We start from the raw sequence: 23,539 nt of genomic DNA, 5'->3' as shown, positions 1-23,539 counted from the left end.
CTACATCATCATTTCAGGTCTCGATTTCTTGTAGACAGTCTCTCAGCCATGGGATATTGTTCATCATATTTGGAAGTTCAGCGATTCGAGGAAAATGCTGCCGCTTCTGTTGGCCAGGATGTACTCGGTGGTACCATAGACAGACTGGATACGGCACTGCTGTTCGCTGCGGACAACGTCGATCATAATATCATCACGTTAGATGGGAAGGGGGCTTTCCACGGCATGGGGATGGTAGCTACTGTGACTCCAGGAAGGAAGGTCAGTCGCACTGTTCTCAGACGGAAGACTGCGGACTTGGAGATAGTTGAACAAAGCAGAGTTGATGTAAGGGAATACCGTTTCGCAAAACACACTCACCGAAACATAAAATTCAAGCCCTTGCTATTTCTCGACGCCATTGACCATCGTGTTGATGTATTGTGGGAGATGTCTTTACGCTTCAAACAACCTGTACCCAGCTGGAATGGATTGATGCACATGCTACATAAAGACTGTGATCTTCGGTAATCTTCCTGCCCATCATTGACATGTATTCCAGAGACAAGTCATGCATCTTCTCTACTCTTGAGTATCTGTGCAACCTTGCTGATAAACACCGATCCGCTGCAGTTGTTACATTCGATCAGCCACTCTACTGGAAAGCGTCAGAAATCAAACACGAGGTGCCTGAAGACAGCCCGGTTCGAGATGTTGTCCGGATGCTCGGGAGCTTACACACATTGATGAATCTTATGGGTGCCATAGGAACGTTGATGGATGGGAGTGAAATCAAAGAAATCTTGGGAACAATTTACGGTGACAAAGCTGTGCAACACATCATGACTGGAAAGGCAGTACAGCGTGCAGTTCGTGGCCATCTCCTCCTTGATCAGTGTCTTACTCAGCAGGTTGCAGACAAAGTACTTTGCGTCCATCCCGGTTTTGCAGACCTGTTGCAAGAACTTGAGCAGTTGTATGCTCGGACACTGACAGGGGAGAGTGACTTGAATTCGGTCATCACTTCTACCTGCCTTAGTGAAATTGTCCACCTCTTGTCCACCAAAAGAAACGGATTAGATCTCTGTCACCTGTGAACAATACAAGGAGGCAAGAACGTCGAGGACGAGAAGAGATCGTGAAGACCTGGAGAAAATTGCAGATAAACTCGAGACCTTTTCACCTTTCTCTGATGAAGTGTCTCTTTGCAACATTATCACCGGTGTCAATGTAAATAAAGATGTGAATGTCCATAACCTGTTCACCATTGGCAGAGATATAGTGGCAATCACTGTTTTCAGTTAAGTACAAGTGTCAATGAAAGCCAAGACCCTGACATCCAGTGAGGCTATTGACGTTGCTAAGGACAAAGCAATAGACCCCGCTCTTTTGTTCCAAAGGTTTCTTGTGGTGTCTCAAACTGCTGATCTTTCCCTTGATGAGGTGATGGCCTATGAACTTTCACCATACCCACCATCCTTCTTTGAGGCAAAACATCTCTTACGCAAACCAAACAAAGCACAACTGATGGCTGCTATAAAAGAACAGAGTTCAGATGACGCAGTACTCAAGGATGTACCAGAAGTGGAACATTATGTTCTTGACGGAGGTTCTCTTCTCCATCGACTGAAGTGGTCAGAAGGAAAGACATATTGTTCAATCACTGAAGACTATGCATCTTTCACACTAAAGCACTATGGTAAGGTTACGATAGTATTTGATGGTTATGGGTCACCCTCCCAGGGCTGTGGGGTACTCGGTACCGGGCCGGTGTCGGCAGGATGTGTCACAGCAGCGCTGACCTGGTCCGTGGCCCTGGCGCCCAATTAACAGGGGAAGATTGAATGGTGGAATGTAGTTAATGGAATAGTTCGTGACGCCACCTGTGGTTTTTGGCAAGTGAGATGTTAGGCCGACGCTGCGTGCAGATCCTCTGGGGCTGGTGGTGTGTTGCAGCCAAGATGGTGAAGCTCCCCACAGGTGAAGCTGTAGCCCCAGGGCAGTGTAGATGTAGGGGTAGAGGAGAGGCACAAGCGGTGTAGTAGCTGGTACCCAGGTGTAGCAGTGCTGGGTGTGTTGGCGCAAGAATCAATGGAGGACACCAGGGCTTGTAGTTCCAAAGCTTTACTCACAGTCTGTAGTACACACAGGTGCCTGCCTCTGTACTGTGTCCTCCGGTTCAGAGACTCAATCAACCTCCAGGCCAGACGGAATGCTCTCTTCCAGCGCTCCACCAACATGTACCTTTCTGAACGTCTCCTCTTATAGCGCCTTTAAGTGTGAAGTACTCCCACTACTTAGTTACACTGGAGTGCCTCCTGACAGATGTTCCCAAGAACTCTACTTGTACGGCAGACAGCTGTAGCCTGCTTCGGGGACTCCTTACTCTTGAGTCCTGGCTCACTATCCAAGTTGCTGTTGTGCCCCCAAGTCTTAGATGGGAGTAGTGCATTTACAGGCCACTACTCCACTGGTGCCTGCTGCAGGACCATTAGCATCCATACAACCTCGGGGACCGGGCCCCGGCCTTGCGCTTAGAACTTCTAGGCAGGGTTCTCCTCTAACCCACGTCCTCTGTTCCCTTCTACTCCTTCATTCCGTACTAACCTCTCCTTCTCATGGATGATCAGGTTTCAGTTCAATGTCTTTCTCCTTCTTTCCCTTCCCGTGCCAGCAGACCCAGGTCACTGAGGTCTGCTGCAGCACCTCCTTCCTCCATCCCTCTCCCAGGGATCTTCTTTCCGGTTCAAACCATATTTTGACTGGACTACTGTTCTCGGCTGGTCTTCTGGCGAGATACTCCACTGGGGGCACCCGTGCCAAGCTCGCTGTCTGGCTCCTGTCCACCTGGCGGCCGCTCCTCGGTCACCTCCAGACCTTCCGGGTCTTCCTCCAGCCTACAGCTCCTACGCCGATGTTTTTGATAAGAAGGAAGCAGAGGTCCTTACTCCACACCGGCCATTTGACTGCCCAATTGAACTTGTTCCCGGTTCAACCCCTCCAAGGGGCAGAATCTACCCTCTGTCTCCCGCAGAGACCACCGCCATGTCCGAGTACGTCCGAGAGAACCTCGCCAAAGGCTTTATACGGAAATCCTCTTCGCCCGCGGGAGCCGGGTTCTTCTTCGTCAAAAAGAAGGACGGAACTCTACCGCTGTGTATTGACAATAGGGGCTTGAATGAGATTACCATCAAGAACAGGTACCCTCTTCCACTCATTCCGGAGCTGTTTGACCATCTCAGAGGGGCTAGGGTCTTCTCCAAGCCGGACCTCAGAGGAGCCTATAATCTGGTCCGTATCTGTGCAGGTGACGAGTGGAAGACCGCTTTCAACACTTGAGACGGCCATTACGAGTACCTGGTCATGCCCTTTGGTCTCTGCAATGCTCCTGCGGTGTTTCAAGAGTTCGTCAATGAGATCTTCCGGGATCTCTTGTACTCCTGTGTGGTCGTGTACTTAGACGACATCCAGAAAGAGTGTCCGCCTGGTGCTATAGCGTCTTTGGGAGAACCGCCTGTATGCGAAGATAGAGAAATGTCTCTTCGAACAGACCTCTCTTCCATTTCTGGGATACATTATCTCTGACACTGGACTAAGGATGGATCCCGAGAAGTTGCCTGCCATTCTCAAATGGCCTCGCCCCGTCGGAGTAAGGGCAATACAACGCTTTCTTGGATTCGCCAATTATTACCGACAATTTGTCTCCCACTTCTCAGCGATCACAAGACCTATTTCTGCTCTCACCCGTAAAGGGACTACCCCCAAAGATTGGACTCCTGAGGCAGAAGAGGCCTTTCTGACCCTAAAACAGGCTTTCTCCACGGCTCCGGTCTTGCATCGCTCTGAGAGCAATCAACCTTTTGTACTCGAGGTGGACGCTTCCTCGACAGGTGCCGGGGCAGTATTGTCCCAGAGATCCGCCTCCGGTCGCCTGCACCCTTGTGGCTTCTTCTCAAAGGCCTTTTCTCCATCCGAGTGTAACTACTCGATCGGCGACCGGGAACTTCTGGCCATCAAGTTGGCCCTGGAGGAATGGCGTCACCTCCTGGAAGGAGCTGTCCATCCCTTTGTCATCTTCTCGGACCACAAGAATCTGGCCTATCTTCAGTCTGCCCAAAGACTCAACCCTCGTCAGGCCAGATGGTCCTTATTTTTCGCCCGATTTGACTTCGAGCTCCGTGTCCGTCCTGGCAACAAGAATAATAAAGCCGACGCCCTGTCCAGGGTCTTCCAGCCACACAAAACCACGGAGGAACCTTCGCATATCATTGATCCCACTAGGATCATCACAGTGGCTCCAGTGAACTGGCTTGCTCCTCCTCCAGGCAAGACGCTTGTGCCTGAGAACCTCAAGCGAAAAGTCCTCCTATGGGGGCACTCCTCCAAACTGGCTGGCCACGCCAGAACTAAGAAGACCCTTGACCTTATCACGCGTCATTACTGGTGGCCCACGCTTCGCCAAGATGTACTCGACTTTGTGGCTTCTTGTCCATCCTGTGCTAAAAACAAAGTGCCACGAAGACCTCCGTCCAGCTTGTTGATTCCGTTGCCCGTCCCTGCGGTCCCTTGGGAAAACATCGCCATGGATTTCATCACCGACCTACCCTGCTATTCGGGCTGCACAGTCATTTTGGTGGTGGTGGATCGTTTTTCCAAGATGGCTCACTTTGTCCCTCTGCCCGGTCTTCCCTCGGCGCCGGAGCTGGCCAAAGTTTTCATTCACCAGATCTTCAGACTCCATGGACTACCTTAACGCATCGTGTCTGACCGAGAGGTTCAGTTTACCTCCAAGTTCTGGCGATCACTTTTTAAGCGCATGAATGTTTCCCTCGACTTCTCCTCGGCCTACCATCCACAGTCCAATGGACAGGTAGAGCGTACCAACCAGACGTTGACTGGGAACCTATGTCATTTCTCCAATGCCCACCAGAACGGTTGGGTCGACTTACTCCCCTGGGTAGAGTTCGCTTATAACAACCATGCTGGCGAGTCCTCGGCTAAGTCTCCGTTCTTCATTGTCTTTGGCAGATATCCTGTTGTTCCCCTTCCGATAACCCCTGACTCTGAGGTACCCGCGGCCAACGCCTTGTCCTCTGAATTTCCAAGATTTGGGCCGAGACCAATATATCACTCAAGAGGTCCACTGATCAGATGAAGAATTATGCCGACAAAAGGAGATTGGACCCTCCACTGTATCGTGTCGGGGACAAAGTCTGGCTCTCCTCCAAATTCATCCGGTTGAAACTGCCCTCCTACAAGTTGGGACCACGCTACATCGGTCCGTTTGAAATTCTTGGACGTATCAATGAGGTCGCCTACAAATTGAGGTTGCCTGCTTCGCTCCGGGTCACGAACACCTTCCACGTCTCTCTCCTGAAACCTGTGGTGCTGAATCGCTTCCATTCCTTGCCTGATCCTGGTGCTCAGCCGGTGGGTGCCGATGATGTCTTTGAAGTGCAGGACATTCTCGCTATGAAGAGGGTTAGAGGTAGGACATTCTTTCTTGTTGATTGGAAGGGCTTTGGTCCTGAGGAGAGATCCTGTTAACCTCGGGAGAATATCAATGCTCCCCGTGTCCTCAAGAGATTTCTTGCTAATCTCCGGGGAGGGCGGCTTAGGGGACGGGGTACTGTTACACCGCTCCGACATACTCACCCGGCCTCCGCTCCCACGCCATCTTTGCATACTCACCCAGCCTCCGCTCCCACGCCGCAGCCTCTCGCCAACCGATGGCCACGGCGGTCACCTCTGACAGGCTCGCGGCCGACGCCATCTCTGCATGCAATGCGCATGCGCCATAGGCTGCGGCCACGCCTCCCTTCTGATTCTTGTGCTCCGGCTGTGCCCTGACCCGGAAGCACCTTCGGACCAATGGCAGACCAGACGGGGCCATATCAGGCCGCTTCCCCCTGAGGGAGGTGCCTGATCATTGTGTTACCTTGCACACTGGGTCCTGCTTCCTCCTGTGCGCTCTGCAGCCTCTTGGTGCCGTCCTCGGTGTTTCCTGCAGCAGCCTCGCAGCCTGTCTTCCATGTTCCCTACAGTATTCTCAGTCCTGCTCCAGTGTTCCTGTTTCCTCCGTCTCCTGCCCTGTTCCTGTGTTCCTGTTCCAGCCTACTCCAACCCTGCCTCCGGTGTTCCTGCTCCACTCAACTATCCACACTCCTACAGTCCTACTCCAGTCCTGTTCCTGTGTTCCTGTTCCATCCTACTCCAGTCCTGCTTCCGGTGTTCCTGTATCATCCAGCTATCCACACTCCTACAGTCCTACTCCAGTCGTGTTCCTGTGTACCTGTTCCATCCTACTCCAGTCCTGCCTCCGGTGTTCCTGTTTCATCCAGCTATCCACACTCCTACAGTCCTACTCCAGTCCTGTTCCTGTGTACCTGTTCCATCCTACTCCAGTCCTGCCTCCGGTGTTCCTGTTCCATCCAGCTATCCACTCTCCTACAGTCCTACTCCAGTCCTGTCTCCTGTGTTCCGCTGCAGCCATCTCTCCACGTTCCAGCCTTACAGTCTACACTTCGACCCCACATTCCCACTCCAGTCCATCCTGAGACGCCCCTCTCGGTACCGGCTACCGTGGTACTTGAACTCCTGGGCCTGCTCCTAACGGTCCCTGTATAGGGGTCGGTTCCACCTGGCAGCTCACCCGGGGCCCCTCGGTGCCACGGTCCAGAGGGTCCACTCCTGGAGATTCTGGCTCCTGACCACCCACGCTAACAGTGTTCTTATGGTCTGTATAAATGATGACTGGATGGACTGCTTCCTCGAGAAGGTACTGCCCCTCCTCCAGTTCCATCTTAATTGCAAACATCTCTCAGATACCAATCAAGTAGTTGCATTCCAGGCCAGAAAAAGCTTTGGAGAAATAACAACAGGCCACCATACGGTCAGAGGAAGACTTTTGTGTTAGGCTGGAGTCACACACAACCAATAAAAAATCGGTCCGATTTTATCGCTAGTGTGACTCCGGCCTTAGAACTGCTCCGGCTCCAGAAGATAAAGTTTCTGCCTCTAGATAGAATTGTTTGTTCACTTCCAGTCAATGTAATACTGCAGAGGAGGAAAAGGCCTGTTTCAGGGAGACAAAAGCATTCTCAGCCTCTGGATTGGCACCCTTACGGATCATAGCAGAGTTTAGAGCGGTCCAGGACGAGAAATGCAGAATGAATTCGGAAGTTGGTAGTAATTGACAAATCAGAAAAAGACTCTATTTTTTAGGAATCAGAGTTTTAGGTGAGCATATAATCCCTTTAAAAAAAACTTTTAACGATGAATATTAAAAAACACCTTCCCAGTGAAAAAAATGCCACAAATAGAAACAAGACCTATTCTGAGATGCTGCAGAGCCCTGTACTAGGCCTGTCTGATCACTGTCTGTCTGTGGAGGTTGGCACCCTAAACAATAGGGGACTGCCATTGCTCCCCTACCAATCCCTATTCTCAAAGGTAGGAAAACAATTTCAAAATAGTGCAGAGATGAAAGATCAGAAAGTCCTATGTACAATGCAAGCAATCCCAGACAAATATTCACTAAGTAATAAAAACCAGATAAATCCACATCATGATAAATAGAGACCAACAATATGTCTAGTAGACATTACAATAGACATCACATGTCCCTGTCAAGGGGGCCATAGATAATGAAATAACGATTAGAAAGTGGTCGCTTATGTGTAGAGACACCCCGACGCGTTTCCCCACCATAACGGTTCATCAGGAGGTATAGAAAATGCTGTTGATGTACATGATGCCAGATACCATGATGTTGAATGATGGTATCGGCGGTCACTCTGGCAGGACTTAAATAACCACCCACATAATCAAATGCTCAAATGAGCCCCGCCTACCCTATCCTGGGCGGTTTAATCAGACATGGCAAGGGTCTCTGCCTGGGACAGGGGGTAAATAAGGCCTCGAGGAGATGAGGATCCTGGAAACAAGTCTATAGGGCAGACATACGACCTATGTGGAGGTAGCGTCACTACTTCCTTCTTGTCGAAGATGTCAGCATACGATCCATAAGTGGATGACAACCCTGGCAGTGAAGATGGTGCCACTGGTGGCAGAACAGGTCGTACAGGTACAAGACATTTCTCATGACAATACTGTACCGAACGAAGCACCCCTCCGGATCTCCAGTCATGTATGGGTTCACGCAAGTGGAGCCACGGAAGACGCAGGAGAAGTAGATGAGAGACTAGGTAGCACTCAGAAGGCGATCTTCTCAGGGTGCAACATTCCTATCTTTAGTTCTACTTTCTCGGTGGCCAATCAAATTGCTTTGACTATGGGCTTCCCATGGACAGATGACACCAGCAACAAATTTTGGAGTTGTTGACTGGGGATCTGGAAGCGATCTACCACTGCTTGCTGTATGAAGTTCCCTGCCACACTGAAATTCAAATACACCATCTCAACGAACCAGGAACCACCATGTCGCCGAATTGCATAGGTTCATGATATGTAATGGCGGTGGAGGCATGAGGGATGAGCGGCCTTTGGAAGGACGAAGCCATGCAAAGTGGTTTACTCTCACGCACCATCTCTCGGGAGTACTCCTGGAACTGGAGGTCAATTCAGATAGCCAGGGAAACTAGATCGTCTAATGCAGTGGGAATGTCTCGACCTGCTTGATCATCCTTGATCCTTCCGGATCCCTCCCAGAAAGCAGCTACCAGTGCCTCATTTTCCAGCCAAACTCAGAATCCAGGGTGCGGAACCAGACAGCATATTAGCCTATGGACAGACTGACTTGATGAAGTCTGAGAGGAGATCAGGCAGCAGAGGTAACTCGTCAAACACATTGTGAAATGCTCTAGTAAGACCTGCATATCTGAGATTATTGCAAATTTCTCCCACAAGTGGTTGAGCCATGCCAGGGTCTCTCCTCTAAAATGGGACAGTTCAAAGTGCAGCAAGCACTGGTTGATAGTGTTGAGCGATACCTTCCGATATCGGGAAATATCAGATCGGATTGGATCGGATCGGACCGATACCCCAAAAATATCAGATATCGCCGATTCCGATACCGGAAACCAATGCAAGTCAATGGGACACAAATATCGGAATGAAAATAAACCCTTACTTTCCTTGTAGGTTAATTCTACATGAAGGAAAACAACTAAGAATAATGTAGAATGTATTGGGGGAGGTGGAGGAGACATTAAAGGCATAGAGGTTTAGCCCAATCAAATGGAATAGCAGGAATTATTTTTTTTTAAGACTTTCACTTTCTCCTTCATCATCCTCTTCAGGGTCATCTTCTTCGTCTTCTTTGGGGTGGTCTTCTGGGTTGTCGTCTCCAGGGTTGTTGTTTTCGGGGTCGTCGTCTTCTTCGGGGTGGTCTTCAGGGTCGTCGTCTTTAGGGTCATCAGGGAGATCCAGAGTGATTACCAAAAACCATTTCAAAAAGCTTGAACTTGGAAATGTAGCAGAAGGTACAAGAAGGCTGAGGAACTGCTGAGAACCAGCTGACGGTACTGGAACCTGGATGGGTAGCCGAAGGTACAAGAGCCAATGGAACTACCGAGGACTAGCTGATGGTACTGGAATCCGGTTACTAAGCAGGAGGTACCTGTGCCAGAAAGCACTAGCAAGGACCAGCAGACGCTGGTGGAACTCGGATACCGAGAAGGAGGCACCTAAGCCAAAGGCTCTGCCTGGAACCAGCTGACGTTACTGGAACCCAGGGGGACATATTCAAGATTGACTTCCAAAGAACCAGCTAATGGTACTTGAACTCAGATAGGCAGCAGAAGGTACACATGAAAAAAAAAGTTGCAAGGCCGCGAGCCAGCCGGAGTTACCGAAACCCACAGTCCTACAGAGGGAGCTTGTCCTATTGGCACTACGGAACCAGCCTTCATTGCCAGATCCCGCAGCCCACATAGGAAGCACCTAAACTGCAGGCACCATAGAGTCGGCTAACCTGACCGCAACACGACAGGACAACGTATTGGGGGCAAAGTGACGTTGACACTACCCGGAAACAGCTGGCGTGCTGGAACCAGGCTGGGCAGGAGGGAGTACCTGTGCCAAAGACACTTCTGAGCAGCAACTGGCGATGTTGGAGCCCAGGGATTACAGTAGAAACAGAGTGTAGCCAGAGGCCTAATTGGAGCAAGTTTAATATCTGTAGTAGTGTGAATGTGGACAGAGCAGGAGAAATTGCCGGACACACAGCAGGGGATCAGCTGACGTTACTGAACCCCAATAACACTGGAGCATGTGTTGACTGTGCAGACGGCACTTATCAGCAGCAACTGGCGGTGTTGGAGCCCAGGGATTACAGTTCAGGTGGTAGAAACATGAACACAACAGGAGACCTGGATACTGTTGCCAACCAATTACTTAATCTGGAAGAGGACTGGCAAATTCCTGCGAGATCCAGGCCTTGTTCATTTTCAGAAAAGTAAGCCGGTCAACGTTATCGGAGGATAGTTGCATGCGACGGTCTGTTAGTACACCACCTGCGGTACTAAAGACGCGTTCCGATAATACATTAGCAGCAGGGCAAGCCAGCACCTCCAATGCATACTGGCTAAGCTCTGGCTATGTATCCAGCTTAGAGACCCAAAACTTGAAGGGGGAAGAGCCATGTGGGAGAACACTGAGAGGGCAAGACATGTAGTCTGTCACCATCTGACGGAAACGTTGTCTCCTGCTGACTGACGCCGTCTGTGATGGTGTAGATATTTGTGGCGGGGACACAAAACTTTGCCACATTTGGGCCATACTGGTCTTGCCTTGTGCTGAGGCGCTGCTTCTGCTCCCTCTTTGTGCAGAGCTTCCTCCACTGCCTCGACACACTGAGCTGCTTTGTAAAGCACTAGCAGCACTGCTCTCTGGTGGAATGGAGAACATGATGGAATGCACCAGTGTGTCTTGGTACTCCCGCATTTTACGCTCCCGGTTCAACGGTGTTATGAGGCTTTGTAAGTTGTCCCGGTAGCGAGGATCTAGGAGGGTGTACACCCAATAATCAGCCGTGTTGAGAATGTGGGCGATGCGGCGGTCGTTTCTCAGGCACTGCAGCATGAAATCAACCATGTGCTGCAGACTTCCAACTGTCCAAGAAACGCTGTCCCCTGCTTGAGGCGTCATCTCTGCCTGCTCTGCATCACCCCACCCTCGCTCTACATACTGACTACTAGAGCATTGTGTACCTCCCTCCTCTGGACAGATATCTTCCTCCTCCATTGACTCCTCCTCATCCTCCTCCTCACAAAGTGTCCCCTGCCTAGGCCTTTGTGAGGAACCACATTGCGCAGACTGTCCAGAAGCAGATGGCATTTGTGACTCCTCATCCTCCACCTCTTCCACAACCTCGTCCCTTAGTGCTTGCAGTGTTTTTTCAAGCAGGCAGATAAGGGGGATTGTCATGCTGACTAGTGCATCATCTGCACTCGTCATCGGCGTGGAATAATCGAAGGCACGCAAAACGTGGCAGATGTCCTTCATAGAGGCCCACTCAGTGGTGGTGAAGTGTGAACAGCACGCAGTGCGACTTGTTTTCGCCTGATGCAGCTGGTACTCCATTACTGCTGCCTGCTGCTCACACAACCTCTCCAACATATGTAACGTTGAATTCCACCTGGTGGGTAGGTCACATATGATGCGATGTTCCGGAAGGCGGAATCGGCGCTGCAGAGCTGCAGTGCGAGATCTTGCCATGCTGGAACGCCGAAAGTGAGCGCACTCTATGCGGACCTTGTGCAGCAGTGCATCAAGGTCCGGATAGTCCCTCAAAAAACTCTGCATGCACGACCAAGTTGAGCACATGTGCCAGACATGGGATGTGAGTGAGGTTGCCTAGGCCCAGAGCGGCCACCATATTTCGGCCATTGTCACACACTACCATGCCTGGCTGGTGATTCGCTGGCACAAACCACACGTCGCTCTCCTGCTTGATGGCATTCCAGAGCTCCTGCGCTGTGTGGCTTCGATTCCCCAAAGAAATTAATTTCAATACGGCCTGTTGACGTTTGGCCACGGCTGTGCTCATATCGGTCGCAACAGGTAAGCGTTCACGGGTCCATGTGGAGGTAGACTGTGACGGCTCCTGCAGCGCTGATTCAGAGGAACTGAAGTATGAGGAGGAGTCAATGTGTACAGACTGGATTCCTGCAATCCTTGGAGTTGGCAGAACACGTACAGCGCGACTCTCAAGATCTGTACCCGGCTCCACAACATTTACCCAATGGGCAGTGAGGGAAAGATATCGTCCATGTCCATGGTTACTGGTCCACGCATCGGTGGTCAGGTGGACCTTGCTACTGATGGCGTTTAGTAGCGGATGTTTAATTTTTCCCTCCACATGCTTTTGCAGGGCAGGGACGGCTTGCCTGCTGAAATAAAAGCGGCTGGGCACGTTGTATTGTGGGACTGCCAATGCCATGAAGTTACGGATGGTGTCAGTCTCCACCAGCCTGAATGAGAGCATTTCAAGGGACAGTAGTTTTGCAATGCCAGCATTCAGAGCCTGTGCTCGGGGGGTGGTTTGCAGAGTATGGGCGCCTTTTCTCCCATGCCTGTCTACATGGCTGTATTCTGGCCTGGGAGTGTTAGGACGACAGGGAACGTGGTGCTGTGGATGGAATGACACTGTGTCTCTGTACAACAGTGCCAGACAGGACCGCCATCAGGGCATTACTGCCCTGACTGGCGTATGGGGCCCGGCGGGCAGAGGGGGCCCGCATCGGGCCCGGTCTCCTCTCTGCTCACCGGGCCCCTATCGGCAGGTATACCGGGCCCTGGCTAGCGGCGCTGCGGGCGGCAGCTAAATGTTATTGACATGCGGGCCCGGCGGCCCGCACGTCAATAGTTAACAGCTGCCAGCCAATCGGAGGCTGGCAGCTGACGTCAGCCGCAGTGCGCACCTCGCCGGCGTCTGACGTCAGTGTCAGTCACCGGCTAGAGCGCGCTGCAGCGTGGAGGGACGGAGGGAGCCTTGCCCGTTGCTGGACCGCGGCCAGGTAAGGAGAACTTTTTTTTTTGACAGCAGCGATCCAGGGGGCCCGGGGGCAGAGTGCTGGACTGGGGCAGAATGCTGGACTGGGGGCAGAATGCTGAGCATGGGGCAGAATGCTGAACATAGGGCAGAATGCTGAACATGGGGCAGAATGCTGAACATGGGGGCAGAATGCTGAACATGGGGCAGAATGCTGAACATGGGGGCAGAATGCGAGACATGGGGCAGAATGCTGGACATGGGGCAGAATACTGGACATGGGGCAGAATGCTGGACATGGGGCAGAATACTGGACATGGGGCAGAATGCTGGACATGGGGCAGAATGCTGGACATGGGGGCAGAATGCTGAACATGGGGCAGAATGCTGAACATGAGGGCAGAATGCTGGACATGGGGGCAGAATGCTGGACTGGGGGCAGAATGCTGGACTGGGGGTAGAATGCTGGACTGGGGCAGAATGCTGAACATGGGGCAGAATGCAGAACATGGGGCAGAATGCTGGACTGGGGGCAGAATGCCGGACTGGGGGCAGAATGCTGGATATGGGGCAGAATGCTGAACATGGGGCAGAATGCTGGGTGCTGGGGCAGAATACTGGACATGGGGCAGAATGCTGGACTGGGGCAGAATGCTGGATATGGGGCAGAATGCTGGATATGGGGCAGAATGCTGAACATGGGGCAGAATGCTGGGTGCTGGGGCAGAATACTGGACATGGGGCAGAATGCTGGACTGGGGCAGAATGCTGGGTGCTGGGGCAGAATGCTGGACATGGGGGCAGAATGATGGACATGGGGGCAGAATGTTGGTTATGGGACAAAATGCTGGTTATGGGGCAGAATGCTGAACATGGGGCAGAATGCTGGACTGGGGCAGAATGCTGAACATGGGGGCAGAGTGCTGAACATGGGGGCAGAGTGCTGAACATGGGGGCAGAGTGCTGAACATAGGGCAGAATGCTGAACATGGGGGCAGAATGGAGATACGAGGCATGATTGGAGACAGATCACACAGGATCATGGGGCAGGATGGATACGATGGGGGCTCAATGGATACTCATGAGGGCGGGATGGGAGAACATATGGCTAAAGCCAGGAATGAGACACACAGGGGTCAGGATGGGGGATATTATTACCATAGGGGCAAATTAAGGGATATTATTTGTTACACCGCTCCGCCATACTCACCCGGCCTCCGCTCCCACGCCGCAGTCGCCCTCCGCTCCCACGCCGCAGCCTCTCTCCACCCGACGGCCACAGCGGTCACCTGAGACAGGCCCGCGACCGATGCCTTCCCTGCATGCTATGCGCATGCGCCATAGGCCGCGGCCGCGCCTCCTTCCTGCTTCTTATGCTCCGGCTGTGCCCTGACCCGGAAGCACCTTTGGACCAATGGCTGACCAGACGGGGCCATATCAGGCCGCTTCCCCCTGAGGGAGGCGCCTGATCGTTGTGTTTCCTGACACTCTGGCCTCGCTCCATCGTGCACACTCTGCTCCTGCAGTTCCTGTCTCGGCTGCTCCTCACAGCAGCTTCTCAGTCCTGCTACCTGTGTTCCTGGTTACCTACTCCAGTTCTGCCTTCAGTGTTCCTGTCGTCCTACTCCAGTCCTGCCTTGTGTTCCTGCCGTCCTACTCCAGTCCTGCCTTCAGTGTTCCTGTCGTCCTACTCCAGTCCTGCCTTGTGTTCCTGCCGTCCTACTCCAGTCCTGCCTTCAGTGTTCCTGCCGTCCTACTCCAGTCCTGCCTTGTGTTCCTGCCGTCCTACTCCAGTCCTGTCTTCAGTGCTCCTGCCGTCCTACTCCAGTCTCAGTCTTACTCCGCTCCATCCTGAGCCGCCCCTCTCGGTACCGGCTACCGTGGTACTCGAACCCCTGGGCCTGCTCCTAACTGTCCCTGTATAGGGGTCGGTTCCACCTGGCAGCTCGCCCGGGGCCCCTCGGTGCCACGGTCCAGAGGGTCCACTCTCGGAGTTCCCGCTCCTGACCACCCGCGCTAACATTATTACTGCAGTGATGTATTTTTTGAGGATACTGTTTTAAATGGGGGGCGGTCCTGTTACGTGCAGAGCGACACTATGTCGCCTTTTTTTCTTCATGTGGTGTAATGTAGAAGTTGGGAAAAAAATAAGTAATGTGTTCTGCAAGCGGAGCTCTAGATAACCGTGTTATTTCTTGCAGAGACGAGTCCTGGCTGGAAGACATGATGGCGATCTGTGCTGGATGAATGAAAAGCAAGGATGAAGGACTTCACCTAGAGACATCACTGGTGAGTTAGTGTGTTACCTGCACACTGACACTATACACTGTATACTATATATATATACAGAGCTCCTGTGTATAATGTCATTGATCAATATATTACCTGTACACAAACGCTGCATACTAAATACAGATCTCCTGTGTATAATGCCACTTATGGTGATAGTATTATGTTTTTTTATTAATGATCAGTATTGTAGTATTCAGTCACCATCTGGTGGTAATATGTGGTCTGGTCATGGTGTGGTGGTATTTGTTCTTTGTATGTGATATTATTCGGTCACTATGGTAGTAATATGTGGTCTGGTCATGGTGTGGCGGTATTTGTTCCTTGTATGTGGTATTATAGGTCACTATGTGGTGGTAATATGTGGTGTGGACATGGTGTAGCGGTATTTGTTCCTTGTATGTGATATTATTGGTCATTTTAAAAATTGAAAAATAAAATAAAATATACCTAAAGCGTATTGCATATTTTAATAAATATTTAATAGGTTACAGTTGAGTAGGACCTGGCCAAAAGTGTCTACCCTGTTATGGTGGCGGCTTAAAAAAATCTTTTGTCCAAAGCAAAAGCTGCCGACTATATGTGTGATCTGGTGATGGGAACTGTTAATGTGTGATAAGTGAGAAGTGGAGTTTTTCCAAGAGAGAGCGGTGGGAATGTGGACAGTTTGAGGGGTGGAGGCGGGACTGGGTGGAGCCTGGGCGGAGTCTCAAGGGGGCCCCGAAAATTTTGCCAGTATGGGGCCCCGAAATTCCTAGTGGCAGCCCTGGTGCCAGAGGTTCTTCCATGGCGATCCTGTGAGGAAGCCGAACCAGCTGTGTGTGAGCTGGAGGAAGAGGCTACAACACGAGCTGAAGAGGTGGTAGGTGGCGCTGTAGGTTGGCCTAGATCTTCAGTGTTTCTTTGTAACTCCACCACATGCTTGGTCCGCACATGTTTCCACATATTTGTGGTATTGAGGTTGCTGGCACTTTTCCCTCTTTTCACTTTCTGATTACACAGCTTGCATTTGACAAAGCAAATGTCATCTGCAACTGTGTCAAAAAAGGACCAGGCACTGCAAGTCTTGGGAGCGCCCGTTTTGGGTTTTGGAAGAGGCATGCTCCTAACGGGTGCCGAAGTGGAGGCTACAGGCAACCGAGTCTGCCCCCTCTCTCTCCCTCCTTTTTTGGCCGTTCGGGGAATCTCTTCCTCAGAGCTGCTCCCACCACCTTCCTGTACCTCAGGCCATGATGGGTCAAGGATCTCATCATCTACACTACCCTCTTCAAACGACTGCTTCTCCTGGGTAGTCTCGATAGCACAGTACACACCAGAAAGTGGCACCTGAGTCTCATCATCATATGCGTACTGAGGTGTGCTGACCATAGGCACTGGCCCACCCGCCTCTTCAGATTCAGAGAGACAAAGCTGTTGCGCATCACTGCATACTACCTCATCTTCAAATTCTCCAATGCTGCTTGGCTGGCCCCCTCTTTCCAAGCCAACAGATTCAGAGAACAGAAGTAGAGATGGCTCCTGTCCAGGGCTCCCTGACTGCCTGGGCAATTTGGCAGGTGGTGAAGAGACAGATGGGTGCTCTTCAGTGCTCTGGACCTGAGAGGATCTGGAACTAATTGAAGTCAATGCGTTAGCTGCCATCCATCCGACAACGGCTTCAATTTGTTCGTCCCGCAGCAGTGGGGTACGGCGAGCTCCTATAAAGCTTCGCACAAAGGACTGTTCCCTGGGAAAACTGGGGGATGCTGAGTCACTGGTGCCCGCAGCAGGCATAGAATCCCCACGTCCTCTCCCTGCACAAACTCCACGACCACGTGCCTTACTCCCTGCCTTCTTCATCTTGGTAGACCGATAAAGATAGGTAGAAAAGTACTAAGGGCTTAGTGTGCTTATTCCTGAACAGCTACTAACAGGTATAAGAAACACTAATTTTATAAAGTGTGGACTAGACTTTAATATGAGCTAATGTGGCCTACACAACTGTAAAGTGGAGTGTTTGGTGAACTTTATTAACTTTTTTTTTTTTTACAAAAAGACGTGCTCAAAGATGTAAAACCGATAGTATCACAAACTTTTTGTAGCTATTACAATGCAGGAAGGTAACCTACAATGCAATAGATGAGGCTCCAAAAATAGGCTAATACTAATCTGGCTGGGGCTGCAGGGCACAAGCCAACAGAAAGGCTCCTCTATCTACTCCTATATAGTGTTTGCAAATATTCTAGCTGGATACGGATGGAACCACACTAATAGGAGAAATCTGGAAAAATGAGCAGCACTAATGCAAAAAAGGACAATGTATGAGGCAGTGACGCACGCTGAGTGGACTACAACCGGAGGTGGCTGGCTGCAGAGCACACTACAGCATGAGCTGCACTCACACACAGAGAACAGCGCTGCAAGGCAAAAGAAAGCTACAGCAGTTGATAAAGTAGCCTGGGTAAAGCACAATATAGCAAATCTTCAGCGCAGGCGCCGGCGGGTCACTGTGACCTCTGGTGTGCGCACCAATAAGGTGCTCTCACCACTTCCTCCCTGCATAATAATCACTATGTACACATGGTTCCTAACAATGACTATGCAGGGAGGAAGTATGGAGAGCACCTTATTGGCACACACACTGGAGGTCACAGTAACTTGCCGGCGCCTGCGCAGAAGGTCCCTGAATACAGTGCCCTTAGAAGGGAGGATGAGGTATTTATTTCTGAGTGAGTGCAGGGCACAGAAGCAGGATTCTAGAGCTGTAACTGATACTGATGGGAGAGGGTAAGTATTACAATGAGGAAAGGAAGCAGGGATTTCTTACAGCACCGCACGCCCCGGAGTCTGGAAGAAATAATTTGCATAAAGACAGAATATAACATTTCTCAGCAACGAGACCATAAATATGTAGCATACAGGTAGGACTAGTGTAACATTTCTATTACCTGTATGCCCATATTAATAGGTCATATACGTCCTGGGGGTGACAGTTTCCCTTTAAATCACTGTGTGATAAATCACTGACTGTTTCTGCCAGTTCTATCTCTCTGCACTTACCGTAAATGAATTTCTCTATTATTTGCAGGCTGCTACACCAATCTTCTTTACTGTTAAGGCCCTTTACATTTAGCGATGCACCAGCAACCCGACAACGATACGACCCTGTCAGGATCGCTGGTGCATCGCTAAATGGTCGCTAGTGAGCTGCCACAGAGGCAGATCTCACAGCGACATAGCAGCGATCTAGCGGACGATACTTACCTTTCAGACGCGGCGATCCTGACGTCTTCCCGCCTGCCTCCACGCTTTGCTCGTCGGCGCCAGCAGGAAGCGCCCGACGAGAAATGGAGCTGAGCGATCTTGCGCGATCAGCGATGGACAGCGGGGGAGCCGGTCGGAGGTAAATATCACACATAGCGATATCGCTAGCAATATCGCTGCTGCGTCATCAAATCGGTGATGCTTTAGCGATATTGTTAGCGATATCGCTATGTGTAAAACCCCCTTTACTGTTGTTACCTCATTTCCTTCCTCAGGTTTTATACAGGTTGTCAAATGATGACAGGCAGTTTTGGTGATTTATGCAAATCGAAACACAAGTTGCCTGAATTCACCGAGCCCAGTGATTTCCAGAAAATTCCATGCAAATTCAATTTGCATCAAATCGATTTGCTCATTTTTAGTATGAAGCTTACCTGCAGGCACAAAGATTAAGTCACTCCATTCACTCCATACACCTTCTTCATAAGTCTGTCTGATTTGGATGTTGTGACTTTGATGACCACTAAGAAAATATGCACAATATTCTAAAGAGAAATAATTTTTCCTCAGTTAGTTTCTGCTTGCATTTTAAAATTTCAGTTTCAGAATTTTACATATTTCTTTATTAATACTCTATTTCACTGCACTGCAGCCTGTAGCAACAGTACATATTTTTAATGTTCAACTCCCGGAGCTATTAAAGCTAAAATAATATTTAATACATAAAATATATTTGGGAAAAAAGGTCCAATTAAGTCTTAAAACTAGAAAAATATGAATCAATTTTATTATACATGATTAAAATAGTCACAAGGCTAGCATATACAGAATATCAAGTGAGACGACAAGGCCAAGTAGCCAAAAAAGTCATAACAATATCAAAAGATTTAAGTAAAAAGATTGTTTAACTCCTTAACCCCCGAAGTTTTTTTCGTTTTTGTGTTTTCGTTTTTCGCTCCCCTTCTTCCCAGAGCCATAACTTTTTTATTTTTCCGTCAATATGGCCATGTGAGGGCTTGTTTTTTGCAGGAAGAGTTGTACTTTTGAATGACATCATTGATTTTACCATGTTGTGTACTAAATATCGGGAAAAATATTCCAAGTGCGGTGAAATTGCAAAAAAAGTCCAATCCCTCACTTGTTTTTTGTTTGGCTTTTTTACTAGGTTCACTAAATGCTTAAACTGACCTGCCATTATGAATCTCAATTACGAGTTCATAGACACCAAACATGTACAACACAAGAAAAAGTACCACTGTAGGAAATGCACACCACAATGCTATATATAAAAAGGCAAAACTTTATTAGCAATGACAGTTTAAAACATACTTAAAACCAAAGAAGTTTTCCCTCCATGCATGATATAATGATCACAGGCAATAAATCCAATAAAAATAGGGCGCCTGGACCCTGGATTGTAACATGCAATTGTCAAAAAATAGAGGAATAATAATAAATCCTGAGCATGGTCGACAAGTTATGAAAATGTACAATCACAATCTATAATTGAGACTGTCCCCAAAAATGCCCTGCAACAAAAATGTGAAAAATGTAGATACAATAAAGTCCCTCTAAGTGTAAGTGCCAATTAAATAGTGGCCATACTCAAGCAGCTCCCATGGCTGAGCATGAATGGGCTAATGCTAAAGTTAAGTAGATAATGTTGTCACTTAGGAAGGACCAGAAAACTCAATGGTACAAATGTGGGGCCCCCAGGAGTATGGTCGCCACAATGGCATTGCCTTCCTCCTGGGAGGGTGATGTCATGCTTGGAGACAATAAAGGGTATCTCTCGCAGTTAACCTATACATGCAACACAGTTCCACTCCAGGCCAGCAGGGGGAACTCTGAACCTGAATTGAGGGGAGGAGTGCTCTCTGAGGGCCAAGAGGGAGGAGTGAGGAGTTAGCGTGAGGAGGGTGAAGTGTGCAGACGTGAGGAAGAAGCGCGGAGATTGTGCAACGAGGGAAGGCTCATCTCCATCGAGAGCTCATGATCTGGAGCCTGGTCTCCATGGTTGTATGGATACTAACGGTCCTGCAGCAGACACCAGAGGAGTAGTAGACTGTAAATGCACTACTCCCATCTAAGACTTGACGGCACAACAGCAACTTGTATAGTGAGCCGGGACTTAGGAGCAAGGAGTCCCTGAAACAGGCTACAGCTGTCTGCCGTACAAGTATAGTTCTTGGGAACATCTTAAAGGAGGAACTCCAGTGTAATTCAGTACTGGGAGTACTTCACTCAAGTAAGCGCTAGGAAGGAGACTGCACAGCCCATCTGCTGAGAGAGAATCCCTGAGTTGCTTCCAGGCTAACCTGCTCCAGTACCATCTGTAACCAGGACCCTGGACTGCATTTATCAAGTAAAGGTACAGAAATTGCATATCGCTGTGTCTTGTCTGCTTTCTACCCTGCCGGCACCGCTACATCCCCGTGCCAACCACCACTACACTGCCCTGAGACTACAGCTCCACCTGTGGGGAGCTTCAACATCTTTGCTGCACCACACCACCAGTCCCAGAGGATCTGCATGCAGCGTCGGCTTAACATCTAAATTGCCAAACACCACAGGTGGCGTCACGAACTATTCATTTAATCCACTACATTTCACCGTTCAATCTCCCCTATTAATTGGGCACCCGGGCCACGGACCGGGTCCCTGCTGCCGTGACACATCCCGCTGAGACCGGCCCGGTACCGAGTACCCCACAGCCCTGGGAGGGCGACCCACAAAGAACTATCATTGTTAATAAAGTTTTGCCTTTTTATATATAAAATTGTGGTGTGCATTCCCTACAGTGGTACTTTTTCTTGTGTTGTCCATTTTGCCTGCCACTGGCAGTGCACCCGCTTATAAATAGCCCACCCCTCATTAGTAATGCACTTAGGCTCCACTATTGTTCATAGACACCAAACATGTCTAGATTCTTTTTATCTAAGTGGTGAAAAAAAATTCCAAACTCTGTTAAAAAATAAATAAATAAAAACTGCGCTGTTTTCCGAGATCCGTAGCGTCTCCATTTTTCGTGATCTCTGGTTGGGTGAGATCTTATTTTTTGTGTGCTGAGCTGACACTTTTAATGATACTATTTTGTTGCAAATATGATTTTTTGATCACCCATTATTGCATTTTAATGCAATGATGCGGCGACCAAAAAACGTAATTCTGGCGTTTTGACTTTTTTCTCGCTACGCCGTTTGGCGATCAGGTTAATCCTTTTTTTATTGATAGACTGGGCAATTCTGAACGTGGCAATACCAAATATGTATATGATTGATTTTACTTTTATTGTTTTATTTTGAATAGGGCGAAAGGGAGGAGATTTGAAATTTTATATTTTATTTTTTTTAATATTTTTAAAAACATTTTTTTTTACTTTTGGCATGCTTCAATAGTCTCCATGGAAGACTGGAAGTTGCCACAACCCGATCAACTCTGCTACATAGAGGCAATGATCAGTTGCTATGAGCACCGACCACTGGGTGGCGCTCACAGCAAGCCAGCACTGACAACCATAGAGGTCTCCAGGAGACCTCCAGTTGTCATACCAACACAACGGTGACCCGCAATCACATGACGCAGGTCACTGGTGGGCGTATTTCTGGCGCGATTGCCAGAAGTGCTTGTTAAATGCCGTTGTCAGTGTTTGTCAGCGGCATTTAACGGTTAAGCCTCAGGTGGATCGCGATTCTGGGCATATGTCAGTTGTTGAAAACAGCCGATATGTGCCGGGAAAGATGTGGGCTCAACGCCAGAGCCCACATGAAAGGGAGGGAGTCCGACATCGGCGTAAATGTAAACCCGATGTCGGAAGGGGCTTAACTTTGCTGCACAAACTACACACAAGATGTGCGTTTCGCTTGTGTATTTCTTGTTTCCTCAGGAGCTATATTATCGAAATGCTCGTCAAATTGCATTCAGCAAGCAGTTTGAGATGCACATGATGTGAGTCTTCAACCTATTGGTAACATTAGTCAATCTTTTTACTTACACTTTGACATTGTAATAAGTTTTTGTCTACCTAGCTATTAACCTTGATATTGATGTCCCATGTGTAAACTGATGTCTATACTACTGTTTGCCTGATTATCTGGTGTGTCATTTCAATTGTTACATAGGCTAGCCTTGTGGTTATTTTAATCATGAATAATAAGATTGATTCATATTTTATTAACTTTGTGTTTAGGGAATTACTAATAGTGATAGTATATTTATATATGCCTAGGTCTTGACTTAATTATTCACCAAGTTGGTGAGATTTTTTAATACATAAAATAGATTAAAGAATAAAATAATTAAAATGCATTTGAAACAATTATAGAAGTACTACAAGTCCTGCAAGGAAGAAAGTAGTAACACTAAGTCCCATAAAGAATAACACAGAGATACTAAAAGTCCCATAAAAAAACAAAGTAGTAGTAGAATCATAGAATGTTAGAGTTGGAAGAGACCTCCAGGGTGATCGTGTCCAACCCCCTGCTCAATGCAGGATTCACTAATCTCAGACAGATGTCTGTCCAGCCTCTATTTGAAGACTTCCATTGAAGAAGAACTCACCACCTCTCATGGTAGTCAGTTCCACTCATTGATCACCCTCACTGTCATTGTACAATGGTGATTTATCCATTCTCTGTCATGAGATCTGTGTGACTGCAGTTGTTACCAGGCTTTTCCCCTTTTACACTCATCTTGTTTTGTCATTTGGGTACATACTCTTTAATTATATATAAAAGTGAGTTGTTTAATATATATTATTTTTTTTGTACATTATTATTGGTACTGCTTTTTTATCTCACTTTATTGCTTAGGGCACATTACTCCATTGTCTCTTTAGGATCACAAAGTGGAAAACAAGGTAACAGTAGGGAGCAACCAACCAAATGGGAGAGAAAAAGGAAAAACACACACTATCAAAATCACACAGATAACTCCTAGAAAAGACACAGATTGTCACAAAATGACTACTCCTTCACCACCAAACTGGGTAGTTGTAAGCCATCACCAGCAGGGAACAGAGGTAACTGTGAGGTTTAAATAGAAGCCCCAGCAGAGGGATAGGATAGGTCATAT

General features: G+C 48.9%; 1 protein-coding gene across 1 annotated transcript in view; it reads right to left on the bottom strand.

Moving 5' to 3' along the window:
- Positions 1 to 23,539, bottom strand: part of IL12RB1 (interleukin 12 receptor subunit beta 1) — a 241,423-nt gene that overhangs the window by 124,459 nt on the left and 93,425 nt on the right. Inside the window, exon 6 of the mRNA XM_073545077.1 lies at positions 18,901 to 19,011. Within this exon, the coding sequence (XP_073401178.1) occupies positions 18,901 to 19,011 (111 nt within the window). The remainder of the gene's footprint in view (positions 1 to 18,900; positions 19,012 to 23,539) is intronic.

This window comes from Dendrobates tinctorius, unplaced genomic scaffold (assembly GCF_039654945.1).
Source record: "Dendrobates tinctorius isolate UK_male_01 unplaced genomic scaffold, ASM3965494v1 ptg000011l, whole genome shotgun sequence".
NCBI lineage: Eukaryota > Metazoa > Chordata > Amphibia > Anura > Dendrobatidae > Dendrobates > Dendrobates tinctorius.
Note: the sequence above shows the minus strand (reverse complement) of the source record. Positions and strands in the feature narration are given on the sequence as shown.